We start from the raw sequence: 18,888 nt of genomic DNA on the forward strand, positions 1-18,888 counted from the left end.
ATACAATCGTTGCTTAAATAGCCGACAGGTGTTCTTTAACTGCATAAACAAACAAACTGCAGCCAAAGCGGTGGTAGACGAAAGATTCTCACAATTTAATAAACATCAAAAAATGAAAGCCGCCAACATGTTTGCTGGGCTTGGCGGTGTTATTAGACGCAATCAGTTGACTAGTAAATAATGTCCGCTTTATTAGGTGGAAATTGAAAGGGTATGAAATTGTACGTGTTCAGCTTAAATTTTCTTTTATAAAAGTGACTCGTGACCATTGCTGGCCTACTGCACTTCGTTCTCGGGTTTTACATGGGTATGGTGTTTGTTTATGAACACATTAATTACTTATTTTTTCTAAAAATATTTTACCATTATGGGAAAGCAAGTTCACAAACGCAAGTCTTTCTCTGCACTTTGCGTAATGATTAGTATATAGTAGTTTCTTTCGATATTCACAAACTCTGGAGTAAAAGTTATATACATGCTGAAAGCACGTGTTGATTGGTAATTATTCTTGCTGTAGTCGTTCAAACGAATAAGCGTATGATTGTTAATTATTCGAAATTTGCAAAGGATAAATGTACACGGAAATGCACAAGAAAATTTTAGCAGTATGAAATTGTATACCGACACCGTTCATAGATCCTGGAACGTAATGAACTGTACAAGTGCTTCGTCTTTCTTAACCTAATTTTGCTGTTAATTTTTCCCTGAATTCACACACATAATGATGTGTGACAAAATTACTGAATAGTTAAAATATGTATGCAAATTTTGCAATGGAATTACATATTTTATGGATTAATTTCAAGCTTTGACGGTACGATATCAGACGGCAAGTAAATGGTGAGACTGTTCATGCTATATATCAGACGCTGAATTCAGACACAATGATCTGTGTGCCATGACGGCACGATAGTAAACGGTGTTATATACATTTGACATGAATACACGTATATGTGCCAATGAGTTGCTCTCTGAGAAAAGTAAAATACTGTAAAACCCCACATTAATGCAACCCCCGATATTAACGCGATCCAATTTTTTAAACCCCAAACATCGCGCTGTAGCGGGGTTCCACTGTATATAACAAAATTACCATTTGAAAAACTAACAAACTTACCAACAAATTTCAACTTGACTTGAATAATTTCACAATACTTATTGTCACATGAATTTGTTCTCCAATACTATTGAGGCTTAAGTTATTTCATGTGCATGTCAGTGTTCACATTGTAATTAAGTAACAACAATTTCTACATTTTTGCAGGAAATATATTATAAATCTTTCTTTTCATAACAAATCTGTAAAATAAACACCCAAGTACATCAACTACATACAAATAATCCCATACATTCACTTGTCTTTTTCTCCAATGGACACAACCTGTTGATATGCCAGTCTAGCTCTTTTTTTGCAGCTTTGGCAAAGATTTCTTTAGTCTTCTGTTTTGACCGACAGTTTGGCTCAATGTGAATCGTTTCTTTTCCTTCACAATGACAGCCTTTTCCATTTCAAGCTGGTGCTTGTATTGGCGACATGCAGTGTGCATATTCTGACCGAGCTACATCTGTTCTCTCATGCAAGAAATCTTTCTTCTTATAGTAATTAATTGCACTTTTTCCAGATGCCTTCTGAGCTTCAATTTTTCCATATGCAGCTCCAAACTCTTCCAACTGCGATTATCGTAGAGCAGAGTTCACAAAATGCCAGTCCTCTAGTGTTCAGTTTTCTTTTAAACTGACCAACTAAATTTTTGTCGACTTTTTGCTCCAGCCATTCCCATTTCCATACGTTTTTTAAACATTTATGTAAACTTTTTCTGTCATGTTCTCTCTCAACAACATGGGACACCATTTTTCTTTCCATTGCCATCAGTTTCCATTACACGAAGATTCATTGGATGAATTTAAACTTTTGACCAATTAAAATTTTCTTTACGAGAGTCGTGTGCCAACTAATATATGGAACTAATAAGTTACAAGGGTTTTTGCAGAAAGGGACTGGACAGAATGTTTTTTAAAAACCAGATCGAAGATGATAAAAAATATCTAAAAAACAGACTAGATCAAGAAATATCAGATTCATGTCTGGAGAAAAGAGCAATTCCACTTTAAAACGGAGAACAATCATGTCCGATAATTGCACATTTGAGGGTCAACATAACTGCACATTGAGGAGAGTCGTTATAATTGCATATTGGAGGAGAGTCAACAATATTGCACACTGGAAGAGGGTCATAACTGCATATTGGAAGACAGTCATCATAACTGCACATTGGAGAAGAGTCATCATAATTGCATACTGGAGAAGAGTCATCATAATTGCTCACTGGAGGAGGGTCATTATAATTCCACATTTGATAAGGGTTATCATACCTGTACATTGGAGGAGGGTCATCATAACTGCACACTGGAGAAGAGTCATCATAGCTACACACTAGAGAAGGGTCATCATAACGGCACATTTGAGAAGGGTCATTGTAACTGCACAATAGATGAAAGTCATCATAACTACATATTGGAGGACAGTCATAATTGCACATTGGAGGAATTGCACAATGGCTCCTCATCATAATTGCATATTGGCGAGTCATCATAATTACATATTGGAGGAGAATCATCAAAATTACACACTGGAGGAGAGTCATTATAACTGCACATTGGAGGAAAGTTGTCATAATTGCATATTGGAGGAGAGTCATCATAATTGCACACTGGAGGGTCATCATAATTGCACATTTGAGGAGAGCAATCATAATTGTATATTGGAGGAGTCATAATTGTACATTAGAGGAGGGTAATCATAATTGCACATTGGAAGAGGGTCATCATAACACCTGAAAACAACACTGGCTGAGATGTGACAGCTTTGTCTAACTTCTTACTAACAAGGGCTCAACAAAACAAAAATTATGAATCCATTCAATTATTTTTATTTACTTATGCTTTTAAATATGTGTAAATAAAAAACTTGTAGCAAATCACATGCAAAATGACACAAGTAAGCAAAAAAGTGAGTTCTGAAGTTTTATAATTCTCCTAAAAGATTTATTTGATCATAATCCCGATTTTGAAAAGACACAGTATGGCTCCTTCACTGGTCTTTTCTACACACTAGCTTCATCACTTCTCAATATGTCTATCTTGTCCACCATTTTGTTAGACACAGAAAGCAGATAATAAGCCTTCCACAACAAAGTAAAATGATGCACAATGACGAGAAAGGTAGCACAGACCAAACAATCTTTTAGTGATGTCTGTGGTCAGGAACCCGCTTTCGAGGTGCTGCCTTTATGATTTCATCGACTCGTAGTATCATCTCGGCTGCCTCTGCTGCACTGAGAAGCACCTGTCGTTTCACCTGATATGATTCAGTGATTCCCAGCTTCACCATGTCTGCAACTACTCCCTCATCCATGTCTGAAAATTAAAGTTTCATTATACTAGCATGATATCAAAATGTATTTCAACCAGTAAAACGTTACTTTTCCACAGCTCCTATTATGACACCTTTGTAATAGCAGCATTTAAGTAGGGTCATTTAATATTGCATAATGGAAAACATGTCCTCTGATATGAAATGTCATTCAAAAAGAGTACCATGAACAACACTACATTATTTATGTCCATACGATCTTATATGTCCTCTTTATAAGAACAAGTAGGCTCTTATTATCTTTATGAAATTATTGACCAACAGGTCTCAATGACCTGAACCTTTGGTCAAACTAAGGGGTCTGACAATATTGTCATCGCCATGGTCTCGGGTCTTTAAACCATAAAATGAACAGGTTTCTTTATTACCTTAAATGTAAGCAAACAAACAACTCTGGTCAAGGAACGATCTCTCAAAGAAACTTTATTTTTCTGCCCCCCCCCCCCTTTGTAAAACAGGTTTTTTTATTACCTTAAATGTATGTAAACAAACAACTCTGGTCAAGAGACGATCTCTCTCGAAGAAACTTAATTTTTCTAGGTCCCCCTCCCTTTTTTAAAACAACTTTTTTTTTAGTTCTCTTCCACTTTTTTTCCCTGCATAAAATGGACATATCAAGGTTTAAATATGACCACTACTTAATGGGCTCAGAAAATGCGCATTTTTAAAAAAAGAAGCTCTTGATTCTTAGAGACACTTTTGTAACACTGGAATTAGAAATATGACCATGTACTAAATCACAAGAAACAATTACTGAAAATAGCATAAATATGCATCTAACTCATTTTGATCTACATAATGAAAATTTTTCTTTTTGTAACTGCGTATTTTATTTTTTCGAAAAGAGATGCTTGAATTTTAACAAGAAGCCCTTAAAAATGATTTACCTTTCAGTAAGACGATGATCTGAATAAATTTTTGTTTTAAAAACTAGTTCTTCCCAAGCACTCACTTTTGTGAGTTGAAACAGATACTTGTCTCTACCATCGCATTAAAAAGTTATTTTTACGTTTATGTTTAGTACTGGATTGTGTCAAACTCTTCCATGAATTGTCCTCAAAAAGAGTACGTTTTTTTTTCTTCACAGAAAAAAAGATATGAAAACCTTTCATACCAAAATAACAGCCATATATCAGATATGGAACTAATCAACTATATGTTAAATATACATTTGAAGAAGTAAAAAAGTCATTTCGAAAGGGGTCTAATATATTCAATAAATGTGTTTAGGTGTCATTTCTTTTTCTGGAAGAGATTTAATATGAATATAAAAGAGCCCTAACTGTAGCTCAGTGACTAATTTAGGTTAGAGGTCTGATAACGGAACAATTGAAAATAAATAAATTTAGATTCTTTATGAGAATGTTTCATTTATATTACATGAAATTATCTGACCCAAAGAATCATATTTAGCATCTGCAACTCCCCCCCCCCCATTGTACTTTCACTTGCCTTTTGCCTGATAATAAAATTGATAGCTTCAGATATTCTATTTCTGTCATGCTGAAACTGAGCACTTTCACTCATTTTGAACCCTACTTTTCATCCTTCTCTTTCACTATTTGTTTTCTCTTTGTCTTTGTTAATCCCCCAGTTTAATTTTACATCTTTTTGCAATCATGGTTCAATTTATTAAATTCAGTTTTATTTGTTAACTTGATACCTTTGAGCACATTTGTCAACGATCACTCACAACCAAGCATCTCCATCTCATCAGTCTTAAACCTAGTTTTTTGTTGTTTTTGTTAAAAATATCTTTGTAAATATATTAATATACATGAAGCTAAAACCTTTTTTGACGATAATGGGACTTTAATATCGATTCATCTGCTTCAATCTGATAGGCATGCTTGAAGAAAAAAAAGTTTAACAATAGGTATGCTTATGAAGAGAATCATACTTGACAATCAAAATTTGATCACACAATTTTTTTAAATAGTCACTACATATGAAACTTTGTCATCCAATCTACAATATGGTTTATATAATGGGGGTGGGGTCGGTGGGTGGGGGCATGTCTTGTGAAGTCTGTTGAAACAACAGCTCTGTGAGGTTTTTACATCACCCTACCCGAATGGTATCAATTCACATATGCACAAATAACTTTTATTTTCGTACACATAGCTATTAATTTGACAAAGTACATAATATGACGCATATGTACAAGTTACATTTTGTAAAATGTCGCTGTCCCAAAATAATTTTAAAATGTAGGAACATCTTTTTATTGATATAGTAAAGCAGCAATTAACTGCATTTGTAAATAATGGATAAAACCCATGCAAATCGATAGTTTTGCCTTAAAAAATATGACAAAAACAAAATGTTCATTTTATCAGAAGATATACAGAAAGATTTTATTTCTTAAGTAAAAAATAATTTATTGTCTCTTATGTCTTTGCCACTCATGACAATGCAATGTTTCAATTTCATTTGCATCTATCGACTTAAAAAAAACACTGTAGATATCCTTTATGTATTTCCATCACTATTCCAAACCACCAAAACCTAAATCGGTGCAGATATAAATACTTACTCAAGCCATAGGTCTGTTTTCCTTCTGTGTGGAGTGCTCTAAGTTCAGAAATGAGCTGTGAACTATCATACCCTGCATTGTCAGCCATAATGGTTGGCAACTGAAATAGATTAGTCACAAATGTAATCAAAGAACCTCATTTGCTTGTGTGTAATGAGCATCCACCAGTAAACAGTCCAAGCTCTCTTGCTGCACAATTCATTGGCATAGCAGCAACTACACTATTAACTATTAATTATATTTTTGATTTTACTTAAACAACCAAGAATCTAACACACATTATGTGGCCTGTGCTATTCATAGCCAGAAATACATGCAAGGATATAACTGATACATCAATTCAATTGATATCCAAGATAGTATTTATGGCAGTACAGCTTAGTACAATCTAGAACCCAAAAAATGGTGGCAGTATTAGGTAATTAATCTCTCAAATTATTTTTAAAAAGAGGAATTTTCATGATCCCATCATGTCTGTGAAGGTATACAATGTTACCACTGTCCATATGTCCACTAATGTTTTATTCCTCACAAATTTCATTCAACTCGACAACTTCTGAATGTCTTTAGGGTTTTATATCAAATTTTGTATTAAGCTTTACAATAAGAATATGCAGATAATGTTTGAATTTCACTGTTTTCCTGCACCACTTTGTCGAGTTTTGGCCTATCTTAGCCAATTTTAAATTCATTTCCACTCAACAACTTTGTCGAGTTATGGCCTGCCCGACTCCAAACATAGCCTTTTTAAATTCATTTCCACTCAACAACTTTGTCGAGTTGTGGCCTGTCTGACTCTGAACTTAGCTCTTTTACATTCATTTCCACTCAACAACTTTATGAATGACTTTTTGGATTAAAATAAAAAATGTGTACAGGGCTTTATATTACTATCAAGTTCAAGTAAGACTTCCACTATCAGGTAGCAAATTTTTCAAGATCGATACAAGGCATTAAAAAGACCTAGATCAAGTTCCATCTGCAATATTTTCCAACATTAGAGTTGTGGCCCTTGTCTGATTTGGACCTCTGCCCTTCCTTTCATTTCTGCTCAAAAAACTTTTCAGACTACATGGCTTGCAATCAAATTTATTCTGAGGTTTTACATTTTAAAAACCAGATCAAATTTGATTTTCACATTATCAAGGTACATTCTGCAAACTATTTTCCCAATTCAACTTAGGACATTGACCTTCAATTTGTACTAAATAGGCTGACAGACTTAAAGAATTGAAACTAAATTTGATATGAAAGCTTTATATAAAAAATCCAAGACAAGTCTGATTTTTTATGATTTTCTTTAAACATTTAATGGAGTTATTGCCCCTTATTTACTTGACACTTTGCCTGATAATTACATCATACTGGTTGATAAATCTTGTCATATCGACAACCTGTTTAAATATAGGAGGTATTTAACAAAAATAATGGTTTGGTTTGCAAATATGCATCATTATGTAGACAACTCTGCCACTAGGGGCCCCCACTGTGCATCGGTGAAAATCAAAGTATTGACAGTCTTGGGAAGCTAGGAAGTGAATTGTGGAAAGGAAATGAAAAGGAGTGTTGCATACTTTCATGTTTTGCTAAATTTCATAAAATGTACTAAATTGAGAATTCTCACTTGTTGTCTTGGACACAACAGACAACTGACATTATTATACAAGTGTTCTGGTCTTTAACCAGCAAAGTTAACAAGATGCCCATGAGTGCCATAGGCAACTCACCTGACAGTCATCTGCCTAAAAGCAGCTGGCCCAAAAATCTGGGTTTCTAGGATGCTCTGTGCATTATTTCTTAAAAACCTGTTAATGACACATTTTATAAAAACAGCTGTGTTAAGGTTTTAACCTAATATCTGAATGCAGATCAAATTCACTTTTATAATACTAAAAAGATCTATATGCAAGGATTAATCAAACTGGTTAAGTTTTGTGAAGCTCACTGAAATATTATTTGAGCTTTTTATCTGTTGTTACAAAGTAAGTTTATCTAAGGCAGACTGGAATCACTTGAAGAAATTAAAAGGTCAACATGCTACAACACTTTCATTAAAGAACAAGTTTTTCATTATTATGAAAATTGGTCATTTTTTTATACAATGAATCCACATCATTTGCAGAGAAGTGAAAGACATTAATGCCAGTGTTTTCTGCCAAATTTGGTTCAATTTTATCGTGCATTCTATTATGAGAACCCACTTAAGGATTTATGTTATTAGCAACTTTTGCTATATTTAATGGCAGAATAACACCAGCTTCATAAATTTGAAAGGTCACCATGCTTGGGTGCTTTGTCAGATCTTCTGCCAATTTAAGACTATATGGTTTTCCATATTCAGTGATGCATATCTAATGGCAGAGTAGCATCATCTGTACAAATCTGAAAGGCACCCATGCACGTGAAGTTTTTTTTTATAATAGAAAATAATAGTTTGGAATTTGACAAGCCCTCAAAAATTATATACCTTTGTGCTTGTTTTTATAAAAATCCACTTACTGAGGTCTCTGTAATTTTATTTTCCAAGCACTTGTCCTTGGAGCGAGTTGCAACATTTGACAAAAAAAAGTACGCTTAGGTTTGTTACTATACCAGTACTATTTAAAACACAAAAAAATCCCTGGCACCAAAACAAACTTGACACTAGAATGGTTTTTAATCTACCATCTTCCCGCAAAACATACTATTTTCATTATCTGAAATCATTTTTGTGACAAATTTGCATTGTGAGCCTGTGTAAAAAGCAAAGGTGTTCCCTTTGTATCATGTTCTGGCTGGACAAAATAAGCAGAAACAGATAAATGATCTACAGTAGAAGTTTAAGAAATGATGAGGTGGTTGTTATGGGTAGTGAGAATATACATCTACTTAGCCCATGTATCAGCAAGCAGTGCCATATTTTAAACCAAGCGAATTCTTTATTTCTTTTACATACATTCTATATTCTTGCATTCATTCTGAATTTTGTTTGCATTCTCTTTTTTTTTTTGTTTCAGTGGAAAATTATTTGGTTCGGGGTCCATGCAAGAATCTTCTGCAGCGGAGATATTCAGAGCTGCCAAACCTCCAGACTCGCAAGTAGTGAAAAGAGGGATAAAAATTTGTGAATTTTGAACACAATTAGTGAAAAATTATACCATGACACTAGCTCCATCAACTTTGATGGTCAGTACTGTATTGTATGAAAATCCCTAAATAAAAATAAAACATTATTGACACTGATTACATGTACAAATTTATTTGCAGCCAAGTTTACTGATATACAATATTTCATGCTATTTTGTCATAATATGATGCTGTGATAGACTTCCTCAAGTGGGCTATTGTAAATTTGTTTTCAAAACAGTTCAGGCTTCTTGCCTACTGTTTAATCTTGGTGACGAAAATTGGTGCAAATTTTCATCACCTAAGGAGGCACTAAAGCTTGTTTTATTTTTTTCCGAACAATAGGAAATACTCTATCACTGTCAACTGATCTCCAGCTGGTTATGTTCAACAAGAAAACTCACAAACAATGTTTTAGCATTGGTAGCTTACAGAACTTGAGTAGGTGGCTTCAACTACTCCAGAACTGAAAATCTGCAGTGGGTGCTGTTAATTTTCCCAATATCTATATGCCTTTTGCTAGCAGTGTGCTTTTTCACATCTTTCTGCCACATGCCCACATATATATTATTATACAGTTCATGTATGACAGGTAAAGTGTAAGCAACAGTATGATACCTTGTGTACATTCCCAATTCTAAAATTGGTGGCACACTACTGTGGGAAAAGCATGATGTCCATCGTTGTTTCATGGTTGAATGCAAGGTTAATTTTTTGTATACTCCAATTTATGCCTCACTTTTTACGGAATACATATCTTCTTCCTTGGAGTTGAAAACATTTTAACTGTAGTGTAGCTTAATTACAAAACGGTATTAATCCGTAAGATGAAATGTCGAACAGTGAATGATCAGTGGTGTCAGCACATTTGTGGCAAAATATGAACTCAAGCAAATTGCTATATTTCTAATCTTTCAAAATCTAAAACAATTTCCACTCTCGAAAAAGCTGTCTTCTTTTAGTGTTTTAAAAAAAATTACAGTTGCTACGAGTTATGTACATGTGCCATTTTTAAAAAAATCAGCTGGGCCCTGGTTTTGTTCACGAGCATTTGTAAAACTTCTGTTCTAATTAAAGATTATATACTTTACAATGCTTGCTACAGGGCAAACTGTACCTATTGGATCTAGTTCTACTAACATCATGACCAGCAAATACAGGACTATTATTATCATAAGCGACTATTGCTGCTACCTGGACTAGAACTTAACGGAATAGATTTTATTCCTGATTTAAACCAATTGAGAATTTGGGAATTGATGATTTTTTTGCATGCAGCGTAAATCCATGAACTGCTATCAAGAGTCATGAAATTCATGCCAAAATCATGAGGGCTGACAGGTTTGTATATTGTACTGAAATATAACTCCATAAAAATTGGACAAGAAGAGATGAAACCTTCAAAAGCACAACATATAATAAGCAATTCCCTTACCAAATGGTGTTCAGTTTAAAGGTTGCAGACCTATAGAGTTTACAATAAGTGTGAATGGTTGAACTTGCAGATGCACTGCTGGAAAAGGTGATTACAACAGGGTTCACATATCTAATTTCATGGACCTAATAAAGTATTATTCTGTAGTGCTGACAAATTATAAGTCATTATAGTGATAAACGAAATTCAAGTATTACCATTGAAAGAGCCTTTGCAAATGATTCCATAGCAACTGCCTCTTTTCCAGGTGTTTTTGCTGCTACCTTGGATACCGCATCTGCCATCAGCATTTCTGCACTGCCTGGAAAAATAAATTACCCATCGTTTTGGATGCAATCATTTTATTTTGTGATGCGAGTCTAGTACTCATCAAGACCAAAAATTAGTAACACGTTCACATTAAAAGGGTGCTGTACTCGTCAAGGCACATCCCTCACCATGTTTCCTGGTTTTGGGTAAAACAATAGGTATACAGGGTGCAAAACATTTTAGCTAAACACAAAAACTTGACCCAGAACTTAGAATGTAAATGTATGTATGTACAAAGTTAACCCCCCTCCCCAAACGGGTTTGTGCTATGAAATCCACTCCAAACTGTTGCCTTGAACGTAAGAATAACTGGTTTATATACCAAAAGGTTTTGTGTGTGTGTGTGTATCTGTCTGTCTGTTTATCTATGCTATAGTATGTTAAACATGTAGATGCCATTACTGGGTAGTAATATAGCTCTATTTTGATTTTTTGTGGCCATCTGAAAAGATGGCAACAACAGAAAAACAATTTTCATAAACAGATGGTAATTTCTTCCTAGCTGTTCACTATACAAACTACCTTGCATGTACCCTAATTTATGCAGACTTCCAATATCGAAAAACTTCCAAGACTGTACTACTAATGAAGTGAGCTTGAATTCCCTTTTTTTTCTCTGCATGCCCACAGCTTTTTACAAGTGTTTCTTTCAAGCTTACATTTCTTTACTTCACAGTAATTCCATTTTTATCTTCTATTAAATTTTATTCATAAACAGAAATATAAAACCCCATAAGTACTAAAATGTATTCCCTAATTAATTATGCGCATGTTCATAGAAAACAAATCTCATTGATATCAGTACATTGGGAACCATAATTATCATCACTTGAACATGTGCAAGTTTCTTCTTCAGCTAACAAGTTGAAGCAACCATTCCAGATGCTTACATGATCCATTAACCTACTTTTCACATTTAAGAAACCGCTTACCTCCACCATACACAATCTTTGTTTCCTTAACAGTCTGTGTCAAGACACAGAGAGCATCATGAAGTGACCTTTCTGCCTCATCTAGAATCTGTTTTGTGGCTCCCCTCAGGATTATGGTGCAGGCTTCACCCATACTCACACCTGAAAATCAAACAAAGTCCTGAAAATTCTCTCATGCCATAATTGCAAATCCTTGAATGTTTGTAAAGTAAATGTAGACCTCGATGACCTCCAGTTCAGTTTCCGAAACTGCACTTCCGAAGCTCATGGAGGTCAATGGTTTCTTGCTAGATCTCTCAACTCAACGTCATCTTTGTTTTAATTCTGCACCAAAATCACACTTGCTTGACGGATGACATTTCTAGATACATTTCTAGATACTGGTTTAACATAAATGCAGAAACATAATCATATAGGCATTTTGTATGAAAAGCATGGACAGATTAATGTGTTTCATATATGACTATAAACTTGGTTTTGTTTCTTGTCCAACTTAACTAAATGTAATGACAACCCAGGTCAGTAACATTCTTGGACAAGCTATTATTCTGCAAGTAATGTACTTTGGTTTTGGGTTGGTATTTTATGGTGCAAAAACACAAGTAGATTGTACTAGCTCAAATTTATGGGCCATTTTAGTAGGACTTTTTTTTGGGGGGGGGTCAAATCTTTAAGACTGGAAGGTCTCAAGTTCCCAAAGGACAATTTGTACACATTTTTTCACAATTTAGCAGGTGTAGCAAAATCTGCAAAAACTGTATGTAACGTTCGTGATTACTGGTAATGTATTAAAACATTTTCTTTAAATGGATCTTGTAGATTTAACTTAAGCCATCACTATTTGCTCCTAAAAGTAGTGCAGCCTTGATTAAGAGTTCCATGGCAAATCCCCATATATTTTATTACATGCATTAATTTCTAATTTGAAACAATTATCATGTTTAACCCAATAGTGACTCACAGCTGTTATTTATATTGTGTCTTCTTTCCATGGCTACTGTACCAGTAATAAAATGAAAATTAAAAATAAACTTAAACTTTCATTCATTAGATATCGAACCCCCCTCCAATGAACCCCTGGAGATGGTGCCAAGAATAATACCCACTTGCACATAGTTACCATATGTGCAACCAAATTACAAAACTTCAAGCTTCAGGATTCAACACAGTTCCTTACTTCTATTAGGCTGGAGGGTTCTGGAACTGAGAAAAGAACCAGGTCATAGTCTGATGCCTACATTACAACCCACATCGTATTAGCTTCCTCTTGACCTGAACCCCGAGGACATGGCATTGGAGCAGGGTGGAAGGGAATCTTTGCAGTAATAAATCATTAAAATCAGTATCCCCCCAATATGTTCTAAATACCAGTTTATCAGGGCATCAACCTTGCTTCAAACTGACGGACTGGCAATGCAATCATGGCAGGTAATTATCACAGCAGTTCAGTTTGATCGTGTTCTGTCCAACAGTTTAGGAACCGACACAGAAGGCATTACAATCGCCACAATCATAAAGTGTGAACAGTAGAATGTACGCAACAACTTGCATTATGCATGTACATCAGACTTCATAATTAAAACATCAATGATATCAGAATTACGTCCCAAGGTGGTCATCATTCGTACATGTTCAATGACCATTTACCCTTCCACGTCTTTTTCAAAAATAAAGGAAAAACAAATGAATAAAGCAGTGCTCAGTGAATCCCATCTCTCAAAGTTGAAGATAAATGAAATTTTCTGATCAGACTAGTTAGAATTTATGCCTCTCAAGAACAAGTCAATTTTTGCCAATCTGAGGATTTCTGACTGGTTCACAGGTAGAATATAAAATATCTCACATACAAGTTAGATGCACCACAATTAAATGACTTCAGTAAATGGGAGAAGTGTCAATACAAGGTATTAGCAGCCATATCTACTGACACAAGCACTCATAAGGAATGACTGCCAACATGCACCCAGTGTCACATAGTAACTGCCAATATGCATACTGACCTCCTAACCACCCAGTGTGACAGTGACTGCCAACATGTTCTGTCCTAGAGTACTAGCCACCCATTGTCACAAATGACTGCCAACACACATTCTGTCCTAGAGCTTCTAGCCACCCACTGTCACAGTGATTGAAAACATGCATTCTGTCCCTGTGCTCCTTGCCACCCATTCAGTGAATGCCAACATGCATCCAGACCTAGAGCTCCTAGCCACTCAAGTGTCACACAGTGACGCCAACATATGATCAAACCTGGAGCTACTCGTCGCCCAGTGTCAGAGTGAACACTAAAACCAATTTGCGAATCTCAGCCTTTTATGTCAATCACGATCAAAAAGGTAACTCAATTCTGCAGATAACCCATACATGCCAGCCCCTAAAGAGGTATAAGCATAACTTTGCTAATGTAAGTGGCAAGAAAGGGAAATATGAGTATAAAGAGTATAATCTACACATTACTAGTACAGTGGTCCCCTCATGAACAGTCCCCCTGACAGGTGGCCACCCACTCTTTGCAGCCAGAATCCCCTGGCACCAATGGCTTTGTGTTCAAAAGTACCCCTCAAGAAAGGCCACCCCTCTAACGCAACTAGCGGCCAACATATTCGTGCACAAATGTAGAATGTACCCCTCACAAGCAGCCACATTTTATAATTAATATGTGCCCAGAACCAATATTAAAATACAGTAAGATAAGTAATTTGATTATCTTTCCCGATGTCTGTTTCTGGATGTCAGGTTTTCCTTATTGAAAGAAGTGTTGGCTAAGGTACATGTAGAACTATGGTTATTATTATATCATTAACGCTGACGTTTACAGGAAATGGGGTCAGCAATGTTTTGATAGAGCTTTGGCCTTCACCAAGCATTTTTTTCTTCTTTTTGGTGTGTTTTTTTTATTGCCGATTACGACTGAGCATAATTGTCAAGATCATAACGTGGTCAAATAGAAAGATGGGGTCAGCAATATTTTGATAAAGCTTTGGACTTCACAAAAAAGGATTTTTTTGTTAAATTGACACGTACAAATGATGTAACTGTCAAGATCATAACATGGTCAGATAGGCTAAAAATAGATTTGTGGATTAACACACACACAATTAACCTTGAACAAAAGAGGGTACCAGACAAAGACAGAAAAATCATTTGACAGTACATGTATCACTTCCTTTATAACAAGGTTTTTCGTTTGCGAAAGCTTACTCTACAAAATTAAATTGCAGTTCTGTACAATTAGCAGCATAGGAATAAATCATTACAAAACTTTAACATGTCATCAGGAAAACGAACAGTACTTTTGAAGGACAAGTAAAAGTTACTCGACTGGATAACATTGGGGAGAGTTCACTTGCCAAAAGATTTTATGTTGGCAAGATTCAAATGAACAAGATCCTAAAAGATAAGGAGAATATTCTGTAACAGTTGGAAAATGGAGTAAATGGAAAAAGAAGAAATTTAAATATGAAACAACATATGTACCAAGATGTAAATAACGTTTTTGAATGGTTTTGTAATGCATTTGACAACAATGTTGCACTCACATTTCACACCTAAGAATAAGAACTATTAATTTATGTGACCTTGAAATACCTTTGACTTTAAGACATGAAGAACATTTTAATAATTAATGCTACCTTTAAATGTAGACATTAACTGCTTTAATTAATATGTAGCTTTCCTACTATATATACATACATCTCAAATAAAGTCCCCCTCTGGAAAAGCTACCCATCTCACAAGCCCACTTTCCCAGTGCAGAAGGGGTGGCCGTATAAGAGGGGGACCACTGTAATAATATTAGTACCACTTCTTCGTCGAGGCCATGGCATCTTAATATATCCCAAGTCATAATTACAATACAGTGTATGAAAAATGTACATTTTTATACTACTAACCTGGAGGTCAAAATACTTGGCAAAAATGGGCAAAACCCATGTGGATCAGAAACAGCACACAATTACAAAACATGACAAATTATTTATATTTAATACTCGCTTTTTCAGTCTACAAGTCTAACTTTTGCTAAATGTTATATAAGTCTAAAATTTTGTAATGCGCTTGACATGTGCTTTATTACGTCACTCTCATATATTCTTTACAAATTTGTAAAGCCGAGTTGATTTTTCCTTCATCTGATCAAAAATGTTTCAAGGTTTAAAAAGATCCATCTGCTCTCAGAATTTTCATCCGCAAGTTGAACCATAAAAGCCTGTTTTAAGTCAAACCATAAAAGCTCATTTTACTTCATATCTGGCACCATTTTAAAAAAGTAAAACTAATTAGCTCTTACATTATTCTTATGCAGCAGTCTTTGGAGAATATCCCCCAATCTGTATGATGAGTGGAATTAAGGAGATGGTAATATTAATGACAAACAACTTTTTACTGCTTTATTTTTATATTATTTTTTAATGTACCAGAAATTCAATAGTCTGAACAAATGAATCAAAAAGAAGTTATTTAGGTCGGTGACTGAAAGATAATGTGAATTTTCACAAAACTAGAACATATTTTTTAAAACTTTAATGACTTAATGGTTGTTGCAGTTTATCCAGGTGACCAAAAAGCAATATGCTCTAATCTACACATTTTAGAAAATACAAACTACAGAAGTCCAATTTTGCTGCCTGTTATCTAGTTATATAAATGATTCCTAGAGTTTACATATTTTATCAAATCATTTCTTCCTGTCTGCATTTTACTCACCTGTGAATTTTAACAGTGTGTCCTCTCCAATCATGATCTCTTCAATCAGATCACAGGTTCCCAGCTTCACACCCTCAGGTGACCCAAATGTTGACACTATCTCGCCACCTGTAAATACAACACGTATGAATAAATACACCTGAAAATTGTACAACCTTTACGTGTACTTGTGATCTCATCTTAATTAACAGGCAGAACAGATCACATTAATTTTACCATTTATCTTATTTCAGATAATGATCAGAAACTTTATGATATAATATCTGAATGGGTCTGTTAACCCTTTAAGCCCCGATCCCGTCTGTAGGCGTGATCCGGTTTCTGCATTCAATGGCCGATCCCGCCTGTAGTCGTGATTTTTTTACTGCATTCAATGGCCGATCCCGTCTCCAAGCGTGATGAACGTGTGTTAGATTCAACGTCTCTGATTGGTTAGAAATGGGTTTATTCCAAGAACTAACAACTATTAAACCAATCAGAAATGATTTTACTTTCATTTGCGGAAATTTGAATTGTTCAGAAGCTAAGGGCTCCTGTTTTGAAAGCGGTTTAACTACACGTGTTCTGGTCATGAAAAATCGTAAATGATGGCGGACGTAAGAGTGATTTTTGATGAGAGCAAAAATGAGGAGTTTCTCGGGTTTGATCTTGAAAATACTGAGCAAGCTGAGGAAAGATATGTTCATTAGTTGGATATTTTGTGAGATTTCGATTCGGACATAGAAGTTTCTGAGATTGAATCGTCCGAAGATGAGGATGCTGACAGCGCTGATGATCGAGTTCTTGCGGATAAATGTTGCACATAATTTTGTAAATTCTGTATAAATAAGTCGTGAAAGACTTGGACAAATAGGGAAAAAAAATACATCACTGTGTAGACAAATTCATTTGCAATAAATGGTGAAACTTTCTTGGATTTTAATTGGATATAAGCAGAGAAATTAAGGTAAGAGTGAATGCACGTGCACGATGTTTACAAAATTTTCAAACAGGTAAAAACTCTGGGGCACACGCAGCTAGACACAGCTTAGCGCTGCTGGGGCATAGCAGCAGTGATACTGATAACGGGTCTGGGGCTGAATGAGTTAAGCAAAAAAATCAACAACAAAAACCCACCTCCAACTTTTACCTGTACAAGCAAACATGTTAAACTTGAGGGGTCAGAGCAAATAAACCTGATTGTTTTCTTGCCCACCATAAGTCAGTATTTATTACGTCTTCATGACCATAGAGTGATGCTTCATTAAAACAGCATTGTGTTTCAAGGTAATCAGCCCAGGCAAAAGTTTGAGGCACCATGTATAAGAATACACTAAATTTATTTGAAACTGAACACTAATCCTTTAAAAAATAAATTTGGTTCTTTGTTTTATTTCTCATCTTAAATCAAAATAGTTTATACTTCTTTATCACTATACAGCAAAAGCACTCCCCTGTGACCATACTGTGATCAATGCTTCAATGACTGGATGTTTTCAAAGATTATCTGCACCAACTAAAGCTTTGAGGTGTACAACATAATTATAATGTACTGCATGGGTTAATTCTAGCTTATGCACCAAGATACATTTCAAAGGCGTCATGCTATTCCAAATAAAGATAAATACTGGACCCGAGTTTGCACACAGCAACTGGCGTTCGATCTTGAACTTAGTCAAAATATCAACACAAGCCTCTGATACAAAGAGAGACAAACTAACCATTGCAGCTATATGCAAGTATTAAGCATGTAACATAATAGAGAAGAAATTATCAAACACTTTTTTTATTGTAAACCAATCAAATCTCAAGCAATAAATAATGATCAATACACTATCTAAAATTTTTCACCAGAAAAACAATGCAAAATATTTTTTAAAAAAAATAAGATATCATATGCCTGTTGTAGACAGGGTTAGTAGCATATTTCTTTCAAAATTGTCAAGATTTCTTCAAGGTTCAAACACATGTTGCTCAAGGTGCATTATTACATTAATTTTAAAGGATACATAAAAAACTTTATGTAATACTATCTATTACTTCATCCGAGGAACATTTCTTGCAAATTTATTTTTTTTAAAACAAAAAACATGATGTCTCTACATCATGTTTTTTGTTTTAAAAAAATAAATTTATGATCATTTATATCATTCCCATTAATACTAAACATCCAATATCTGAGCATTAGATAATGTACAGTCATTTTCATTTTACTCTGTCTACGCTACACTATTTAAAAATTCCAAAATATTTTAGAGTAAATTTTTCAGTTCTTGAAGCTTTTCATCGAGCTGTTTTTCAAGAGCTCAAAGTTCAGCAATTTTGTCCTTAACACTTTTCCTCAAACTATTTGATGACGTGATAAAGGAAATTAGTCTCTACTTTCAATGCATAGTCAGTAGCAGCAGCTGTCATTGTTTCAGTCTTTTTCAGTACCTGCCTTTCTTCTTCACCC

General features: G+C 34.8%; 1 protein-coding gene and 1 non-coding gene across 2 annotated transcripts in view; both read right to left on the reverse strand.

The window, feature by feature from the left end:
- Positions 1 to 2,914: 2,914 nt before the first annotated feature.
- LOC149773057 (T-complex protein 1 subunit beta-like) overlaps positions 2,915 to 18,888 on the reverse strand; it is a 64,327-nt gene continuing 48,353 nt past the window's right edge. Inside the window, exons 12-16 of the mRNA XM_089946926.1 lie at positions 16,455 to 16,562; positions 11,751 to 11,891; positions 10,707 to 10,810; positions 5,970 to 6,069; positions 2,915 to 3,417 (exon numbers count right to left, since the gene is read on the reverse strand). Of these exons, the coding sequence (XP_089803052.1) occupies positions 3,245 to 3,417; positions 5,970 to 6,069; positions 10,707 to 10,810; positions 11,751 to 11,891; positions 16,455 to 16,562 (626 nt within the window). The 3' untranslated portion in view covers positions 2,915 to 3,244. The remainder of the gene's footprint in view (positions 3,418 to 5,969; positions 6,070 to 10,706; positions 10,811 to 11,750; positions 11,892 to 16,454; positions 16,563 to 18,888) is intronic.
- LOC149773058 (small nucleolar RNA SNORD82) lies at positions 13,309 to 13,379 on the reverse strand. The gene has a single exon (XR_016417503.1). It is a non-coding gene; the product is annotated as a small nucleolar RNA SNORD82 (small nucleolar RNA).

The sequence above is a fragment of the Sinohyriopsis cumingii genome, unplaced genomic scaffold, assembly GCF_028554795.1.
Source record: "Sinohyriopsis cumingii isolate HCF-2022 unplaced genomic scaffold, ASM2855479v2 utg000913l, whole genome shotgun sequence".
Taxonomy (NCBI): Eukaryota; Metazoa; Mollusca; class Bivalvia; order Unionida; family Unionidae; genus Sinohyriopsis; species Sinohyriopsis cumingii.